Here is a 22,635-nt window from a genome sequence, read left to right as displayed (position 1 = left end):
AACCACTGAGCCACCAGGGAAGCCCACAGGGTAGCTTCTTTGAGGAAATAACATTACAATTAAGATGCAAAGGTTGAGTAACAGTCAAGTGTGGAGGAGGGGGTTACTTGCAAGAAAGTGCACATGTGAGGGCCATTGAGAACAAAGGAGTTTGGCCTGTGTCTGAATAGTTAGAAGAGGCCCTGAGGTAGAGCACAGTGGGAGGTTTTGCTGCCGAACTAAACTTGGGTCCACTTGTCCATGCGCAGTAAAACCAATCTACTTACACTGGGTTGTGGTGAAGGAAAGTGCAGTGCTTATTGCAGGCACAAAGCAAGGAGACCAGGCAGCTAGTGCTCAAAAGGCCCAAACTCCCTGATGCCTTTCAGGAAAAGGTTTTTTAAGACAGGGTGAGGGAGAGGGTTGCAGGGTGCATGATCAACCTGTGGACAGTCTTCTGATTGGTTGCTGTTGAGGTGACCAGGAGTTAACATCATCAACCTTCTGTTTTTAATGGGTCTGGGGTCTACTGCTTGTGGGCAGCATACAGTTAACTTCTTCCACCTGGTGAGGGTTTCATTATCTGCAAAACAGCTCAAAGGACGTGGCTCAGATGTTATCTATAGCCCTTGAGGAGGAACTAAAGGTCTTTGACTTAGTTTGGCTATTATTTGCTTGGCTGTTATTTGCTTAGCTATTATTTTGTCTTGCTTGACTGTTTTCCTTTCTTTCTGTGTTTTCTCACTTCTCTGATTAAATTTATTCTTTGGAACTGGGGGAAAGCCTAGGAAGCTAAAGTTTTCCTACAGACAAGAGGCATGTGCAGGACATTGTGTCCTGGGAAGGCCACATAGGGTCTTGCTCAATTACAGTTTGCCCTTGATACTAATAGCAATTGAGGGGAGCCTTTGAAAGTTTTAGCTAGGAGCGATGTGATCAGATTGGGACTTTTAGAAAAGAATAAGTTTTAGATCAGAAGGGCATCTGAGAACTTTGAATTCAGGTCCCCTTTTACAGATAGTAGGTGACCTGTGACCAGTAGCAGAGGCCCAGGCCTCCTGAATCCCATTTTGGGCTCTGGACTAGATGTTTTCACATGAAGCCAAGAAGCGGCTGAGGTGATAGCTTTGCCTCCTTCTCCCAGTGACCACCTCTGAACCCTTTCTCTGACCACCAGTGAAGATGCTCACGTTCATGGTTTACACACCCCACCCCCTCTCCCAACCTCCCTGGTCCTTTCAGGGACTTCTCTAAGTGGGAAGGGAGGGTTCAGTCCTGATGCAGGGTGAGTCCTGCTGGGGGGTATGGGGAAAAGTGAGCTGATTTACTTAACCATTCCTCTATTGTTGGGCAGTAAAATTGTTTGAAATGTTATTATAAAAAAGACTGCAGTGCATGTCTTCACACCTATATCATTTTTTTTTTTTTTTTTTTTTTTTTTTTTGCGGTACGCGGGCCTATCACTATTGTGGCCTCTCCCGTTGCGGAGCGCAGGCTCCGCACGCGCAGGCGCACCGGCCATGGCTCATGGACCCAGCCGCTCCGCGGCATGTGGGATCCTCCCGGACTGGGGCACGAACCCGTGTCCCCTGCATTGGCAGGCGGACTCTCAACCACTGCGCCACCAGGGAAGCCCACACCTATATCATTTTGAGGGAATTTAATAAGCTACTAGAAGATAAAAACTTGATTCCAAGTGCTTTCCAGAGTTTTATCAGATTATACTCATTAAATGAAAAGGACCAGTTTTATCAGTGCCTTCCTAGTCCTTTAATGTTTGCTCATTTAAAGAGTTTCCTCTCATTTGAATTTCTTTGCAAGACAATAAGGAAAGCAGTATATTGCTCACTATTTGTTTCTTGTGTCTGCCTTTTTTGGTCTTGCCTTCTTTACATTTTCCTCTAAAACACCAGGTATCCATGAAAATATGAAGGAGAAAAAATCAGGACACATTTAAAGTTAACACCTTTTATTGTTTTATAACCAAATTAAAATGTCAGAAAATACATACACTGGTCAGGACCCAGAAAATGCTTGACATCTCCCCCCTTTAATTCTGTGTGCTGGCCTAAGGAGAAACAGCTGAAAGAAAGGTGTCTTTTGTAGAGAGCATTCTTGGGTCCACTGGAGAATATGCTCTGAGGAGAGTTGTACCACTTGGGGACATGGGGGACAGGTTGGAACCAAGTGGAGCCCTTTCCCAGACATGCAAGATGCCATTCCAAATGGGGTGATTTAAGGACTTCCCAGGGCACTGCAGACCCTAGCTGGGGTACTCAGAGACACCTGGAGCAAGTCACATTCCCCCCTTTATGACTGGTTCCCCAGGGGTCAGCTAGCCACTGAGAAAGGAACTGATGGGCTTGGGGGGGCACAAAAAGGCATCCGTGACTGATCAGTCCTGATGACCACTGCATCAGGAGTAAAGGGCACTTTGCGCTTTCTTTTCTTTTTCTTTTTTTTTTAAAATAAATTTATTTTTGGCTGCACTGGGTCTTCGTTGCTGCACGCGGGTTTTTCTCTAGTTGCAGCGAGCAAGGGCCACTCTTCGCCACGTTGCGCAGGCCTCTCATTGTGGTGGCCTCTCCTGTTGCAGAGCACAGGCTCTAGGTGCGCGGGCCTCAGTTGCTGTGGCTCACGGGCTTCAGAGCTCAGGCTCAATAGTTGTGGCACACAGGCCCAGTTGCTCCGGGGCATGTGGGATCTTCTCAGACCAGGGCTCGAACCTGTGTCCCCTGCACTGGCAGGTGGATTCTCAATCACTGTGCCACCAGGAAGCCTGCACTTTGCTCTTTCAGTGGCTGGTCCCTATGATGTCACATTAATAGCACCCAATTTAAAACTTTCCCATTGGCCAGCATCATGGTACTCCAAAGGCATGGAATAGGTAGACGGCTTTAGGCCAGGGCTTGAACATAAGCATAGACAATTCTTGTGATACTGAAATGTCAGCATGGAAACATCTTGAGAGACTGGCATGATCATCTTCCTGATGAGGTGAACCCAGGGAAAGGGGCTTTCCCAAGTTTGGAAAGTGCCCAAATTCCTGCTTCTCTTCTTCCCACTTCAAAGCCAGTTTCTGTAAGATTAATGAGCCTCCCACTCATTCACCAAGTTTATGCAAAAACGCGGGCAGGGGTGATGCCGTGCAAAAGCATGGGAACTGGCTGTGTGTGACACCATTCAGAAGCTTTGATGGGGGTCACTGGCCAGTCCGGCTTCCTGAGCATGGGGCCTCTGACATGTAGGGGAGAGGCCACCTGGAAAGCTTTGCTGGACTTGAAGAAACAATTAGGTTAAGTCTTTCATGGCAGTAAGTTTAAGGGGGCAACCCTTAAAATTAACGTCAACTTGATGAAAGGCTCACAGAAGCTGCTCCAGTGACACCGTCTGCATTCCAGTTCCTCAGTTGCTCGTTCTCACGTCTTTTCTACATGTGGTTCCCTGACCTGGATGCTTCCCCCATCACCTAGTTAGACTGCTACTAACCTTTCTGACTTCAACTTGTGTGTCACTTCCTTGTGGAAAACTGGCCACTCCTCACTGAGGACTCTCAAAGCACCCCATCCCGTTTGTGATTGATGTGTGACCCCTAGACTCTGAGCACCTGGGCAGGGACCGTTTCTGTGCTGCTCGCCACTGTGTCACCAGCATTTAGTCCAACACCTGACACAATAGGTACTCAGTAAATATTTACTGACTGAAGGAATAGCTGTAGGGAGACATTTCCATTCCAGTTTAAAACAAATAGCTCAACTGTCCTCACGTGTTACGGCTGCTGCCAAGCGATTCCAAAAGCAGGTTAAAGAAACCAGACCAACTCCTGAGCGGCCGTGACCCCTGCCCTTTTTACTCCCAAACATATAAGTAACGTGCTGTGTTATCAGATCCAAGGGTTATTTAGCCTTAGAGAGGAAGTGAAACACCACAGCAAATCACCTGGATTTTTCACTTTCTCTTCAAACAGCAGGTTGGGCTTGCTGACAGGTGACCTGGCAGCCCAAGGGAGGAGCTGCTTGATCTAGAAGGGGTCCTGTTATGGGGATCATGCCCCTGTGCCCCAGAGGCCAGCCTCGCCAGAGACCTTTCCGCCTCTCCAACCCTCTTGTCCAGAGGCCCCAGTGGAAGGATGTTTACTCGCCGCTCTGCAGAGAACCCGAGCTCTCCCAGAGAGGGTGCCCCCTAGAGTCAGGGCAGGAGCTCACACAGCACCCAGGCTTGCTGGGTGACGGGCAGCACTGCAGGCCTGGGCTGCCAGCTGGTTCCAACAACCGTGATTGAGTTCTAGACCCCTCCCCTTGCGTTTACGCTGGGGCTCCTCAGCCAGTGCCGAGGGAGAAGCGAGCCACCCGGCTCCCTAGCCCAGTATATTCTCTCGCATCTGACGGAGGAGACTTGGTCTGACTGCAGGCGACAGGAAAAGTTCCTTTCCTGAGGGAAGGCGTGAGTAACCCAGTGGATCCTCAGCAAGACAGGTGAGCCTCTTGGAATTGGTAACACAGGTTGCCTCTGGGAACGGGTGGGAGGGAAGCTTTTCACTTCTGTTCTTTTGTACCTCTTAAATTTTGAGTCATTTAAGTATGACCTAGTCAAAATATTTTAATTTGAATGAATTAAGCATAATGCCACTTTCCCGAGGGAGGGAAGGGGGGAATCTGCTTGGTCTCAAGGTAGCTTGTGGTAAGTGACCTGGAATTGACGCCACTCACCAAAGCTGACCTTTTGAGAACCAGGCTTTGTATGTCTCCTCAAGTACTGCTTCTCAACCTTTCACGTGCACATGAATCACCTGGGAGTCTTGTTGAAATGCAGGTTCTGATTTAGGGGGATGAGGCAGGGGCCTGAGACTGCATTTCTAACAAGCTCCCAGATGATGCGGATGCTGCTGGCCCACGGACCACACTTTGAGTAGCAACGCTTTACAGCCACCGAGGGAGGGGCTTGAAGGCCAACTGTTTCCACTTGACGGTTGAGCGCCATTCTCATCTCATTAGCCCTTCAGATGGAGCCTTAGAGGAGACAGGGAGGGAAGCTGAGCAGGGACACTGCAAGCCCCACAGGACAGCAAGAGCCAAATCACACAGGCAGATGTGTCTCTCATCTGGGTGAGACGCTATCCCTGAGCTTCCCGAGGCTCTCCTTCCTCATGGCCAGCTGCCTCCTCACAGGTCCAGTCCTTTCCCAGTTGCTTCCTTGGCCACCTTTAAATTTCACCCTTGGGGGCAAAGCCAAAGGTCCCCTTGGGTGTTGGCCAAGGTCGTCCTCTGAGGAGCCATCATCCGCTCTAGGGATTTGTGCAGGTCTCAGCTAGAGGCTGGAGGAAGGCAGGAGTGCTGGGCCCAGCTGTCATGTCTGTCGGCTCTGAAGGGAATTACATCCCCCTCCCTGGGGGCCAGGTCAGTGTCTCATTCAAGCATCTTCTGGACAGGGCCCAGCCCGCAGCAGGCATCAGTGTTTGCTGTGTGAATGAATGAGTAACTGAATGCCCTACTAAGTTCTCGGGAAAAATGAAAACACTCTAGGTCCCTGGCCTACCCTCCACCCGTCCTCTCCCCAGGGCCTCTTCTGCATGAGCCACTGTGGCCACTGGGAGGCTCCCCTCCCCCCACACACAACAAAAAGCATGTAGTAGGATCCCAAAGTGCAGGAGAGATGGCTGTGCCTGGAAGCCCCGTCCCATGTGGATGACGATGACTCTTCCTGGTTCAGAGCTGTGGGCAGTTCTGCCCTCAAATCTTCACCAAATCTGCTGTCAGCCAACAGCTCTGGCTATGCCTCCACGGTCTGCAGGTTCTGCAGCTGCTCCACATTCACCTTTCCATTCCCCTGGTGGCCAGACCTGTGTGTAGGCGGGTGGGGGCACACGGGGCACAGAGGATGCTTGGGAGTAATGCAGGCAGGGACGGCCTCCCTAAAGGCAGACTCTGCCTGCAGAAGCCTCTGGCTAGCAGCGCCGCAAGCAGTGAGCGTTCACAGAGAGCAGCAGTCTGAGGGGGTCCCTGGCCGTAGCCCAGGCACAGGGAGGCGCTCAGGCCATGGCCTCTGGAGCTGGCCCAGCAATGAGCAGCCACTGCGGCCCCACAGCAAGAGGTGAGGCTGGCCAAGACCAGCAGGGCAACCGCTCTTTCCTCTTGCAGGTGAAGGAGCTCAGGTGAGCACCCAGGAAGTGACAGTCGGGGAGCAGGTGGGCAGCTGCTGGCACAGGCCTACCCCAGCAGATCTCCCAGCCTCTCCATCTTTCTTTCCTCACTCCTCTGCATCCTTTGCCTTCCCTCTCCATGCTGGCTCACTGCTTTCTTTCCCTGCCCAGGCCCAGCTCCCCACTGGAGGCTGCCAATCGCTGAGTCAGCAGAGAACGGAAGCTCGAAGCAGAGGGGAGCCAGCCCCAGGTCAGTGAACGCCTTTCACATAGTTGACAAGAGGAGAGTCAGGGAACCCTATTCACTGAGTTGGAGGTTCCCCTGTGTCCAGTCCCCCAGAACAAAAGGGAAAACAGGCCCAGCAAGGGCCAGGCACATGCTCAGGGGCACATAGTGAGCCAGGGAAGCAGAGCAGGCCCGAGGGCTGCCTCCTGACTCAGCCAGGGCTCCCTCCCATGCCAGGTTGTGGTCAGGTCTACAGAAAGTGCCAGCCTGCCCAGGGATTCTGGGCAGTGCTCAGGGAAGGGTAGCCTGCAGGTCACCTATCAGCACAGCCACATACCCACACACATACATACCCAACCAACCAACCAACCATCAGGACTTCCCACTCATACTGTTCTCGTCCTCTGAATACATACACACACACCCAACCAACCAACCATCAGGACTTCCCATTCATGTTGTTCTCCTCTGAATACACACACACACACACACCCACCCAACCATCAGGACTTCCCACTCATACTGTTCTCCTCTGAATTCTCACACACACACACACACACACACACACACACACATCCAAACATCAGGACTTCCAACTCATACTGTTCGCCACTGAATTCACACACACACACACACACACACACATACCCAACCAACCAACCAACCATCAGGACTTCCCACTCATGCTGCTCTCTTCTGAATACACACAGACACACACACAAACACCCAAACAACCATCAAGACTTCCCACTAATGCTGTTCTCCTCTGAATACACACACACACACACACACACACACACACAGAGACACCATCAGGACTTGCCACTCATACTGTTCTCCTCTGAATTCACACACACACACACCCCCAACCAACCATCAGGACGTCCCACTCAGACTGTTCTCCTCTGAATACACACACACACACACACCCAACCAACCAACCATCAGGACTTCCCACTCATACTGTTCTCCTCTGAATACACACACACACACACCCAACCAACCAACCAACCGTCAGGACTTCCCACTCATGCTGCTCTCTTCTGAATACGCACACACACACACGCACACAGCATACCAACCATCAGGACTTCCCACTCATACTGTTCTCCTCTGAATTCACACACACACACACACACCATACCAACCATCAGGACTTCCCACTCAGGCTGTTCTCCTCCTCTGAATACACACACACACACACACACCCAACCGACCAACCAACCAACGATCAGGACTTCCCACTCATACTGTTCTCCTCCTCTGAATACATACACACACACCCAACCAACCAACCATCAGGACTTCCCATTCATGTTGTTCTCCTCTGAATACACACACACACACACACACACACCCCAAACATCAGGACTTCCCACTCATACTGTCCACCACTCAATTCACACACACACACACCCACCCAAACAACCATCAGGACTTCCCATTCAGACTCTTCTCCTCTGAATACACACACACACACACACACACACACACACACACACACACACACACCCAACCAACCAACCATCAGGACGTCCCATTCATGCTGTTCTCCTCTGAATTCACACACACACACACCCAACCATCAGGACTTCCCACTCGTACTGTTCTCCTCCTCTGAATACACACACACACACACACACACACACACACACACCCAACCAACCAACCAACCATCAGAACTTCCCACTCATACTCTTTTCCTCCTCTGAATACATACACACACACACCCAACCATCAACACTTCCCAATCATACTGTTATCCTCTGAATAAACACACACACACACACACCCCCAACCAATGCTCAAGACTTCCCACACATGCTGTTCTCCTCCTCTGAATACACACACAAACACACACACACACACACCCAACCAGCCAACCATCAGGACTTCCCACTCATACTGTTCTCCTCCTCTGAATACACACACACACACACCCAACCAACCAACGATCAGGACTTCCCACTCATACTGTTCTCCTCTGATTACATACACACACACACACACCCAACCATCAGAACTTCCCATACTGTTCTCCTCTGAATTCACACACACACACACACACACACACACACACACACCCAACCAACCAACCATCAGGACTTCCCACTCACGCTGTTTTCCTCTGAATTCACACACACACACACCCAACCAACCAACCATCAGGACTTCCCATTCATGTTCTTCTCCTCTGAATACACACACACACACAAACACCCCAAAACATCAGGACTTCCCACTCATACTGTTCGCCACTGAATTCACACACACACACACACAACCATCAGGATTTCCCACTCAGACTCTTCTCCTCTGAATACACACACACACACACACACACACACACACCATACCAACCATCAGGACTTCCCACTCATGCTGTTCTCCTCCTCTGAATACACACACACACACCCAACCATCAGAACTTCCCACTTGTACTGTTCTCTTCCTCTGAATACACACACACACACACCCCCACACCATACCAACCATCGGGACTTCCCACTCATGCTGTTCTCCTCTGAATACACACACACACACACACACACGCACCCAACCAACCAACCATCACGACTTCCCACTCAATGCTGTTCTCCTCTGAATACACACACACACACACACACACAACCAACCAACGAACCAACCAACCAACCAACCAACCAACCAACCAACCAACCATCAGAACTTCCCACTCATACTGTTTTCCTCCTCTGAATACATACACACACACCTAAGCAACCAACCATCATGACTTCCTATTCATGTTGTTCTCCTCTGAATACACACCCACACACACACACCCAACCATCAGGACTTCCCACTCATACTGTTCTCTGAATTCACACACACACACACACGCACCCAACCAACCAACCATCAGGACTTCCCACTCAATGCTGTTCTCCTCTGAATACACACACACACACACACACACACACACACACACACACACACACACCCAACCAACCAACCAACCAACCATCAGGACTTTCCACTCATACTGTTCTCCTCCTCTGAATACAAACAGACACACCCAAACATCAGGACTTCCCACTCGTACTGTTCTCCTCCTCTGAATACACAAACACACACACACACAAGCAACCAACCAACCATCAGGACTTCCAACTCAGACTCTTCTCCTCTGAATACACACACACACACCCTACCAGCCAACCATCAGGACTTTCCACTCATACTGTTCTCTTCTGAATACACATACACACACCCAACCAGCCAACCATCAGGACTTTCCACTCATCGTGTTCTCCTCCTCTGATTATACACACACACACCCAACCATCAAGACTTCCCACTCATACTGTTCTCCTGAATACACACACACACACACACCCAACCAGCCAACCATCAGGACTTCCCACTCATACTGTTCTCCTCTGAATACACATACACACACCCAACCAAGCAACCATCAGGACTTTCCACTCATAGTGTTCTCCTCCTCTGATTACACACACACACACCCAACCATCAAGACTTCCCACTCATACTGTTCTCCTCTGAATACACACACACACACACACACACCCAACCATCAAGACTTCCCACTCATACAGTTCTCTGAATACACACACACACACCCAACCATCAAGACTTCCCACTCATACTGTTATCCTCTGAATACACACACACACACCCAACCAGCCAACCAACCATCAGGACTTCCCACTCATGCTGTTCTCCTCCTCTGAATACACACACACACACACACACACACACCCAACCAACCATCAGGACTTCCCACTCATACTGTTCTCCTCTGAATTCACACACACACACACATACCCAACCATCAGGAATTCCCACTCAATGCTGTTCTCCTCTGAATACACACACACACCCAACCAACCAACCAACCATCAGAACTTCCCACTCAGGCTCTCCTCCTCTGAATATACACACACACACCCAACCATCAAGACTTCCCACTCATACTGTTCTCTGAATACACACACACACACCCAACCATCAAGAATTCCCACTCATACTGTTACCCTTTGAATACACATACACACACACAAGGACACCTAACCAGCCAACCAACCATCAGGATTTCCCACTCATAATGTTCTCCTCCTGTGAATACACACACACACACACACACACAAACACCCAACCAGCCAACCATCAGGACTTCCCACTCATGCTGTTCTCCTCTGAATACACACACACACACACACAACCAACCAACCAACCAACCATTAGGACTTCGCACTCACTCTTCTCCTCTGAATACAAACACACACACACACACACCCAACCATCAGGACTTCCTATTCATGTTGTTCTCCTCTGAATACACACACACACACACACACACACACACACACACACACACACACACACACAACCAACCAACCAACCAACCATCAGAACTTCCCACTCATACTGTTTTCCTCCTCTGAATACATACACACATACACCCGACCATCAAGCCTTCCCACTCATACTGTTATCCTCTGAATAAACACACACACACACACCCCCAGCCAACCAACCAACCAACCATCAGGACTGTCCACTCATACTGTTCTCCTCCTCTGAATACACACAGACACACCCAAACATCAGGACTTCCCACTCGTACTGTTCTCCTCCTCTGAATACACAAACACACACACACCCAAGCAACCAACCAACCATCAGGACTTCCAACTCAGACTCTTCTCCTCTGAATACACACACACACACCCTACCAGCCAACCATCAGGACTTTCCACTCATACTGTTCTCTTCTGAATACACATACACACACCTAACCAGCCAACCATCAGGACTTTCCACTCATCGTGTTCTCCTCCTCTGATTATACACACACACACCCAACCATCAAGACTTCCCACTCATACTGTTCTCCTGAATACACACACACACACACACCCAACCAGCCAACCATCAGGATTTCCCAATCATAATGTTCTCCTCCTCTGACTATACACACACACACACACACACACACACACACACACACCCAGCCATCAACACTTCCCACTCATACTGTTCTCCTCTGAATACACACACACACACACACACACACACACACACACACACACACAGACGCCTAACCAGCCAACCAACCATCAGGATTTCCCAGTCATAATGTTCTCCTCCTCTGACTACACACACACACACACACACACACACACACACACACACACCCAGCCATCAAGACTTCACACTCATACTGTTCTCCTCTGACTACACACACACACACACACACACACACACACACACACACCCAGCCATCAAGACTTCACACTCATACTGTTCTCCTCTGAATACACACACACACACACACACATACACACACCCAACCAACCAACCACCATGACTTCCCACACATGCTGCTCTCCTCTGAATACACACACACACACACACACACACACACACATACACACACCCAACCAACCAACCACCATGACTTCCCACACATGCTGCTGTCCTCTGAATACACACACACACACACACACACACACACACACACACACACACACACACCCAACCATCAGGACTCCCCACTCGTACTCTTCTCCTCCTCTGAATACACAAACACAAACCCAGCCATCAAGACTTCCCACTCATACTGTTATCCTCTGAATACACACACACCACACACACACACCCAACCATCAGGACTTCACACTCGTACTGTTCTCCTCCTCTGAATTCACACACACACACACACACACACACACACACCCAACCACCCACCCAACCATCAAGACTTCCCACTCATACTGTTCTCTGAATACACACACACACACACACACACAGACACCTAACCAGCCAACCAACCATCAGGATTTCCCATTCATAATGTTCTCCTCTGAATACACACACACACACACCCCCAACCATCAAGACTTCCCACTCATACTGTTCTCTGAATACACACACACACACACAACCAGCCAACCAACCATGAGGACGTCCCACTCATACTGTTCTCCTCTTCTGAATACACACACACACACACACCCAACCAACCAATCATCAGGACTTCCCACTCATGCTGTTCTCCTCTGAATACACACACACACCCAACCAACCAACGAAACACCAGAACTTCCCACTCAGACTCTCCTCTTCTGAACACACACACACACACACACACACACACACAGCATACCAACCATCAGGACTTCCCACTCACACACACACACACAAACACACACACACACACACCCAACCAGCCAACCAACCAACCATCAGGACTTCCCACTCATACTGTTCTCCTCCTCTGAATACATACACACACACCCAACCAACCAACCATCAGGACTTCCTATTCATGTTGTTCTCCTCTGAATACACACACACACACACACACACATACACCCAACCATGAGGAATTCCCACTCAATGCTGTTCTCCTCTGAATACAAACACACACCCAACCAATCAACCAACCATCAGAACTTCCCACTCAGACTCTCCTCTGAATACACACACACACACACACACGCAGAGCATACCAACCATCAGGACTTCCCACTCACACACAGACACACACGCAAGCAAGCAACCAACCAACCATCAGGACTTCCCACTCATACTGTTCTCCTCCTCTGAATACATACACACACACCCAACCAACCAACCATCAGGACTTCCCATTCATGTTATTCTCCTCTGAATACACACACACACACCCAACCAACCAACCATCAGGACTTCCCATCATGTTGTTCTCCTCTGAATACACACACACACCCAAACATCAGGACTTCCCACTCATACTATTCGCCACTGAATTCACACACACACACATACACACACCCAACCAACCAACCATCAGGACTTCCCACTCATGCCGTTCTCCTCTGAATACACACACACACACACACACACACACACACACACACAACCATCAGGACTTCCCATTCATACTGTTCTCCTCTGAATTCACACACACACACCCAACCAACCATCAGGACTTCCCACTCATACTGTTCTCCTCTGACTACATACACACACACACCCAACCATCAGAACTTCCCATACTGTTCTCATCTGAATTCACACACACACACACACACACACACACAAGCGACCGTCAGGACTTCCCACTCAGACTCTCCTCCTCTGAATACACACACACACACACAAACACACACACAGCATACCAACCATCAGGACTTCCCATTCATGTTGTTCTCCTCTGAATACACACCCCCCCACACACACACACACCCAACCAACCAACCAACCAAGCATCAGGATTTCCCACTCATACTGTTCTCCTCCTCTGAATACATACACACACACCCAACCAACCAACCATCAGGACTTCCTATTCATGTTGTTCTCCTCTGCATACACACACACACACACACACCCAACCATGAGGAATTCCCACTCAATGCTGTTCTCCTCTGAATACACACACACACCCAACCAATCAACCAACCATCAGAACTTCCCACTCAGACTCTCCTCCTCTGAATACACACACACACACACACACAGAGCATACCAACCATCAGGACTTCCCACTCACACACACACACACACACACACACACACACACACACACACACACCCAAGCAACCGTCAGGACTTCCCACTCAGACTCTCCTCCTCTGAACACACACACACACACACACACAACCAACCAGCCAACCATCAGGACTTCCCACTCATACTGTTCTCCTCCTCTGAATACACACACACACACCCAACCAACCAACCAACCATCAGGACTTTCCACTCATACTGTTCTCTGAATAGACACACACACACCCAAACATCAAGACTTCCCACTCATACTGTTCTCTGAATACACACACACACACACAAGGACACCTAACCAGCCAACCAACCATCAGGATTTCCCACTCATAATGTTCTCCTCCTGTGAATACACACACACACACACACACACACACACACACAGCATACCAACCATCAGGACTTCCCACTCATACTGTTCTCCTCCTCTGAATACATACACACACACACACACCCAACCAAGCAATCATCAGGACTTCCCATCATGTTGTTCTCCTCTGAATACACACACACACACACACCCATCCAAACAACCAACAGGACTTCCCACTCAAACTCTCCTCCTCTGAATACACACACACACACCCCCAACCAGCCAACTATCAGGACTTCCCACTCATACTGTTCTCCTCTGAATACACATACAAACACCCAACCAACCAACCATCAGGACTTGCCACTCATAGTGTTCTCCTCCTCTGATTACACACAGACACACCCAACCATCAAGACTTCCCATTCATACTGTTCTCCTCTGAATACACACACACACAAACAAACATCAGGACTTCCCACTCATACTGTTCGCCAATGAATTCACACACACACACACACACACACCCCCAAACAACCATCAGGACTTCCACCTCAGACTCTGCTCCTCTGAATACACACACACCACCAACCATCAGGAATTCCCACTCGTACCGTTCTACTCTGAATACACACACACACACCCCCCCCCAACCATCAGGACTTCCTACTCATACTGTTCTCCTCCTCTGAATTCACACACACACACACACACACACACACACACACACACACACACTCCCAACCAACCATCAGGACTTCCCACTCATGCTGTTCTCTGAATACACAACACACACACACACCCAGCCATCAAGACTTCCCACTCATACTGTTATCCTCTGAATACACACACACACATCCAACCAGCCAACCATCCGGACTTCCCACTCATACTGTTCTCCTCTGAATACACACACACACACACCGAAACAACCATCAGGACTTCCCACTCAGACTCTTCCCTTCTGAATACACACACCCACCCACCCACCCAACCAACCATCAAGACGTCCCACTCATACTGTTCTCCTCTGAATACACACACACGCACCCAATATCAGGACTTCCCACTCATACTGTTCACCACTGAATTCACACAGACACACACACACACACACACCCAAACAACCATCAGGACTTCCCACTCAGACTCTTCTCCTCTGAATACACACACACACCCAACCAAACAACCATCAGGACTTCCCACTCAGACTGTTCTCCTCCTCTGAATACACACACTCACACACACCCAACCATCAGGACTTCCCACTCAGACTCTTCTCCTCTGAATACACACACACACACACACACACACACACAACCATCAGGACTTCCCACTCATACTGTTCTCTGAATACACACATACACACACACACACACACACACAAACACCCAACCAGCCAACCATGAGGACTTCCCACTCATGCTGTTCTCCTCTGAATTCACACACACACACACACCCAAACATCAGGACTTCCCACTCATGCTGTTCTCCTCTGAATTCACACACACACACACACACACACACACACACACACACACAACCAACCAACCAACCATCAGGACTTCCCACTCATACTGTTTTCCTCCTCTGAATACACACACACACACACACACACACACACACACACACCCCCAGCCATCAAGACTTCCCACTCATATTGTTATCTTCAGAATACACACACATACACACAACCATCAGGACTTCCCACTCAGACTCTTCTCCTCTGTATACACACACACGAAAACACCCAACCATCAGGACTTCCCACTCATACTGTTCTCTTCCTCTGAATACATACACACACACCCAACCAACCAGCCATCAGGACTTCCCATTCATGTTGTTCTCCTCTGAATACACACACACACACCCAACCAACCAACCATCAGGACTTCCCATCATGTTGTTCTCCTCTGAATACACACACACACACACACACACACACACACACACACACACCCAACCAACCAGCCAACCATCAGGCCTTCCCACTCATACTGTTCTCCTCTGACTACATACACACACCCACCCAACCATCAGAACTTCCCATACTGTTCTCCTCTGAATTCAAACACACACACACACACACACACACCCAACGAACCAACCATCAGGACTTCCCACTCATACTGTTTGCCTCCTCTGAATACATACACACACACCCAAGCAACCTACCATCAGGACTTCCTATTCATGTTGTTCTCCTCTGTATACACACACACACACACACACACCCAACCAACCAACCAACCATCAGAACTTCCCACTCATACTCCTCTCCTCCTCTGAATACACACACACACACCCAACCATCAAGACTTCCTACTCATACTGTTCTCCACTGAATTTACACAGACACATTCACACCCACACACCCAACCAACCAACCAACCATCAGGACTTCCCACTCGTACTGTTCTCCTCCTCTGAATACACACACAAACACACACACACACACACACACCAAGCCAACCATCAGGACTTCCTACTCATACTGTTCTCCACTGAATTCACACAGACACACACACACACCGAACCAAGCAACCAACCATCAGGACTTTCCACTCATACTGTTCTCCTCCTCTGAATACATACACACACACCCAACCAACCAACCATCAGGACTTCCTATTCATGTTGTTCTCCTCTGAACACACACACACACACACACACACACCCAACCATGAGGAATTCCCACTCAATGCTGTTCTCCTCTGAATACAAACACACACCCAACCAATCAACCAACCATCAGAACTTCCCACTCAGACTCTCCTCCTCTGAATACACACACACACACACACACACACACAGAGCATACCAACCATCAGGACTTCCCACTCACACACACACACACACACACACACACGCAAGCAACCAACCAACCAACCATCAGGACTTCCCACTCATACTGTTCTCCTCCTCTGAATACACACACACACACCCAACCAACCAACCATCAGGACTTCCCACTCATACTGTTCTCTTCCTCTGAATACATATACACACACCCAAGCAACCAGCCATCAGGACTTCCCATTCGTGTTGTTCTCCTCTGAATACACACACACACACACACACACACACCCAACCAACCAACCATCAGGACTTCCCATCATGTTGTTCTCCTCTGAATACACACACACACACACACACACACACACACACACACACACACAGAGAAACATCAGGAGTTCCCACTCATACTATTCGCCACTGAATTCACACACAAACACACACACAACACCCAACCAACCAACCATCAGGACTTCCCACTCAGCCTCTCCTCCTCTGAATACACACACACACACACACACACACACACACACACAGCATACCAACCATCAGGACTTCCCACTCACACACACACCCAACCAACCAACCAACCAACCAACCATCAGGACTTCCCACTCATACTGTTCTCCTCTGAATTCACACACACGCACACACACCCAACCATCAGGAATTCTCACTCAATGCTGTTCTCCTCTGAATACACACACACACCCAACCAATCAACCAACCATCAGAACTTCCCACTCATACTGTTTTCCTCCTCTGAATACATACACACATACACCCGACCATCAAGCCTTCCCACTCATACTGTTATCCTCTGAATAAACACACACACACACACCCCCAACCAACCAACCAAGCAACCCTCAGGACTTTCCACTCATACTGTTCTCCTCCTCTGATTACACACACACACACCCAGTCATCAAGACTTCCCACTCATACTGTTCTCCTCTGAATACACACACACACACACACACACACACACCCAACCAACCATCAGGACTTCGCACTCAGACTCTTCTCCTCTGAATACACACACACACACACACACCCAAGCAACCAACCATCAGGCCTTGCCACTCATACTGTTCTCCTCTGACTACATACACACACCCACCCAACCATCAGAACTTCCCATACTGTTCCCCTCTGAATTCACACACACACACACACCCAGCCATCAAGACTTCCCACTCATACTGTTATCCTCTGAATGCACACACACACCCAACCATCAGGACTTCCCACTCATACTGTTCTCCTCCTCTGAATACACACACACAAACACACACACCCAACCAACCAACCATCAGGACTTCCCACTCATGTTGTTCTCCTCCTCTGAATACACACACAGACACACACACAACCAACGAACCAACCATCAAGACTTCTCACGCATACTGTTCGCCTCCTCTGAATACATACACACACTCCCAAGCAACCAACCATCAGGACTTCCTATTCATGTTGTTCTCCTCTGAATACACACCCCCACACACACCCAACCATCAGGACTTCCCATTCATACTGTGCTCCTCTGAATACACACACACACACACACCCAAGCAACCAACCATCAGGCCTTCCCACTCATACTGTTCTCGTCTGACTACATACACACACACCCAACCATCAAGACTTCCCACTCATACTGTTATCCTCTGAATAAACACACAAACACACACACACACACACACACACAACCAACGCTCAATACTTCCCACATATGCTGTTCTCCTCCTCTGAATACACACACAGACACACACACCCAACCAGCCAACCATCAGGACTTCCCACTCATAGTGTTCTCCTCCTCTGAATACACACACACACACCCCCAACCAACCAACCAACCATCAGGACTTTCCACTCATACTATTCTCCTCTTCTGAATACACACACACACACCCAACCATCAAGACTTCCCACTCATACTGTTCTCTGAATACACACACACACACCCAACCATCAAGAATTCCCACTCATACTGTTATCCTCTGAATACACACACACACACACACACACACACACACACACACCCAACCAGCCAAGCATCAGGACTTCCCACTCATGCTGTTCTCCTCTGAATACACACACACACACACACACACACACCCAACCAACCATTAGGACTTCGCACTCAGACTCTTCTCCTCTGAATACAAACACACACACACACACACACACACACACACACACACCCAACCAACCATTAGGACTTCGCACTCAGACTCTTCTCCTCTGAATACAAACACACACACACACACACACACACACACACACACACACCCAACCATCAGGACTTCCCACTCATACTGTTCTCTTCCTCTGAATACACACACACATACAGCATACCAACCATCAGGACTTCCCACTCATACTGTTCTCCTCCTCTGAATACATACACACACACCCAACCAACCAACCATCCGGACTTCCCATTCATGTTGTTCTCCTCTGAATACACACACACACACACCCAACCAATCAATCATCAGGACTTCACATCACGTTGTTCTCCTCTGAATACACACACACATACACCCATCCAAACAACCATCAGGACTTCCCACTCATGCTGTTCTCCTCCTCTGAATACACACACACACACACACACACACACAGAAACATCAGGAATTCCCACTCATACTGTTCGCCACTGAATTCACACACACACACACACACACACACCCAACCAACCAACCATCAGGACTTCCCACTCACACTCTCCTCCTCTGAATTCACACACACACACACACACACACACACACCCAAGCAACCAACCATCAGGCCTTCCCACTCATACTGTTCTCCTCTGACTACATACACACACACACCCAACCATCAGAAGTTCCCATACTGTTCTCCTCTGAATTCAAACACACACACACACACAGACACACACACACACACACACACCATACTAACCATCAGGACTTCCCACTCATGCTGTTCTCTGAATACACACACACACACACCCAACAAACCAACCATCAGGACTTGCCACTCATAGTGTTCTCCTCTGACTACATACACACACACACCCAACCATCAGAGCTTCCCATACTGTTCTCCTCTGAATTCACACACACACCCACACACACACACCCAGACATCAAGACTTCCCACTCATACTGTTATCCTCTGAATACACACACACACCCAACCATCAGGACTTGCCACTCATACTGTTATCCTCTGAATACACACACACACCCAACCATCAAGACTTGCCACTCATACTGTTCTCCTCTGACTACATACACACACACAACCAACCATCAAGAATTCCCACTCATACTGTTACCCTCTGAATACACACACACACACACAAGGACACCTAACCAGCCAACCAACCATCAGGATTTCCCACTCATAATGTTCTCCTCCTGTGAATACACACACACACACACACACACACACACAAACACCCAACCAGCCAACCATCAGGACTTCCCACTCATACTGTTTTCCTCCTCTGAATACACACACACACACCCAGCCATCAAGACTTCCCACTCATACTGTTAGCCTCAGAATACACACACATACACACAACCATCAGGACTTCCCACTCAGAGTCTTCTCCTCTGTATACACACACACGAACACACCCAACCATCAGGACTTCCCACTCATACTGTTCTCTTCCTCTGAATACATACACACACACCCAACCAACTAGCCATCAGGACTTCCCATCATGTTGTTCTCCTCTGAATACACACACACACACACACACACACACACACACAGAAACATCAGGAGTTCCCACTCATACTGTTCGCCACTGAATTCACACACACACACACACACAACCCCAACCAACCAACCATCAGGACTTCCCACTCAGACTCTCCTCCTCTGAATTCACACACACACACACACACACACACACACACACACACACAGCATACCAACCATCAGGACTTCCCACTCATACTGTTCTCCTCCTCTGAATACATACACACACCTAACCAACCAACCATCAGAACTTCCCACTCATACTCTTCTCTTCCTCTGAATATATACACACACACCCCCAACCATCAAGACTTCCTATTCATACTGTTCTCCACTGAATCCACACAGACACACCCATACACCCAACCAACCAACCAACCATCAGGACTTCCCACTCGTACTGTTCTCCTTCTCTGAATACACACACACACACACACACACACACACACACACACACACACAACCAACCAACCATCAGGACTTCCCACTCATACTGTTCGCCACTGAATTCAAACACACACACACCCAAGCAACCAACCATCAGGCCTTCCCACTCATACTGTTCTCCTCTGACTACATACACACACACACCCAACCATCAGAACTTCCCATACTGTTCTCCTCTGAATTCACACACACACACACACACACACACACACACAACCAACCAACCATCAGGACTTCCCACTCGTACTGTTCTCCTCCTCTGAATTCACACACACACACACACACACACAAGCAACCGTCAGGACTTCCCACTCAGACTCTCCTCCTCTGAATACACACACACACACACAAACACACACACAGCATACCAACCATCAGGACTTCCCACTCATACTGTTCTCCTCCTCTGAATATATACACACACACCCAACGAACCAACCATCAGGACTTCCTATTCATGTTGTTCTCCTCTGTATACACACCCCCACACACACACCCCCAACCAACCAACCAACCATCAGAACTTCCCACTCATACTCTTCTCCTCTGAATATATACACACACACACCCAACCATCAAGACTTCCTACTCATACTGTTCTCCACTGAATTCACACAGACACACCCACAAACCCAACCAACCAACCAACCATCAAGACTTTCCACTCATACTGTTCTCCTCCTCTGAATACACACACACACACCCAACCATCAGGACTTCCCACTCATACTGTTCTCCTCCTCTGAATACATACACACACACCCAACCAAGCAACCATCAGGACTTCCTATTCATGTTGTTCTCCTCTGAATACACACACACACACACACACACACACACCCAACCATGAGGAATTCCCACTCATACTGTTCTCCTCCTCTGAATACATACACACACACACAACCAACCAGCCATCAGGACTTCCCATTCGTGTTGTTCTCCTCTGAATACACACACACACACCCAACCGACCAACCATCAGGACTTCCCATCATGTTGTTCTCCTCTGAATATACACACACACACACACACACACAGAAACATCAGGAGTTCCCACTCATACTGTTCGACACTGAATTCACACACACACACACACACACACACACACCCAACCAACCAACCATCAGGACTTCCCACTCAGACTCTCCTCCTCTGAATTCACACACACACACACACACACACACACACACACACACACACACAACCAACCAACCATCAGGACTTCTCACTCAGACTCTCCTCCTCTGAATACACACACACACACAGCATACCAACCATCAGGACTTCCCACTCATACTGTTCTCCTCCTCTGAATACATACACACACACCCAACCAACCAACCATCAGGACTTCCCATTCATGTTGTTCTCCTCTGAAAACACACACACACACACCCAATCAACCAATCATCAGGACTTCCCATCACGTTGTTCTCCTCTGAA

The 22,635-nt window shown here is 48.9% G+C and overlaps 1 protein-coding gene across 4 annotated transcripts in view; it reads right to left on the bottom strand.

Annotated features, from left to right (window-relative positions):
* Nucleotides 1-1,931: 1,931 nt before the first annotated feature.
* P2RX5 (purinergic receptor P2X 5) overlaps nucleotides 1,932-22,635 on the bottom strand; it is a 49,096-nt gene continuing 28,392 nt past the window's right edge. For 3 of the 4 annotated variants that reach the window (XR_010838034.1, XM_059046779.2, XM_067020551.1), the window contains one exon: nucleotides 3,659-5,818. Coding sequence is in view for 3 of the 4 variants with exons in the window: in XM_067020551.1 (XP_066876652.1) it covers nucleotides 5,732-5,818 (87 nt within the window). In the remaining variant the exon portion in view is untranslated. Of the gene's footprint in view, nucleotides 5,819-22,635 lie in introns of all 4 variants that reach the window. The other variant, XM_067020552.1, reaches the window with a different exon arrangement.

This window comes from Kogia breviceps, chromosome 19 (genome assembly GCF_026419965.1).
Source record: "Kogia breviceps isolate mKogBre1 chromosome 19, mKogBre1 haplotype 1, whole genome shotgun sequence".
NCBI lineage: Eukaryota > Metazoa > Chordata > Mammalia > Artiodactyla > Physeteridae > Kogia > Kogia breviceps.
This window is presented reverse-complemented; position numbering and strand designations above follow the sequence as displayed.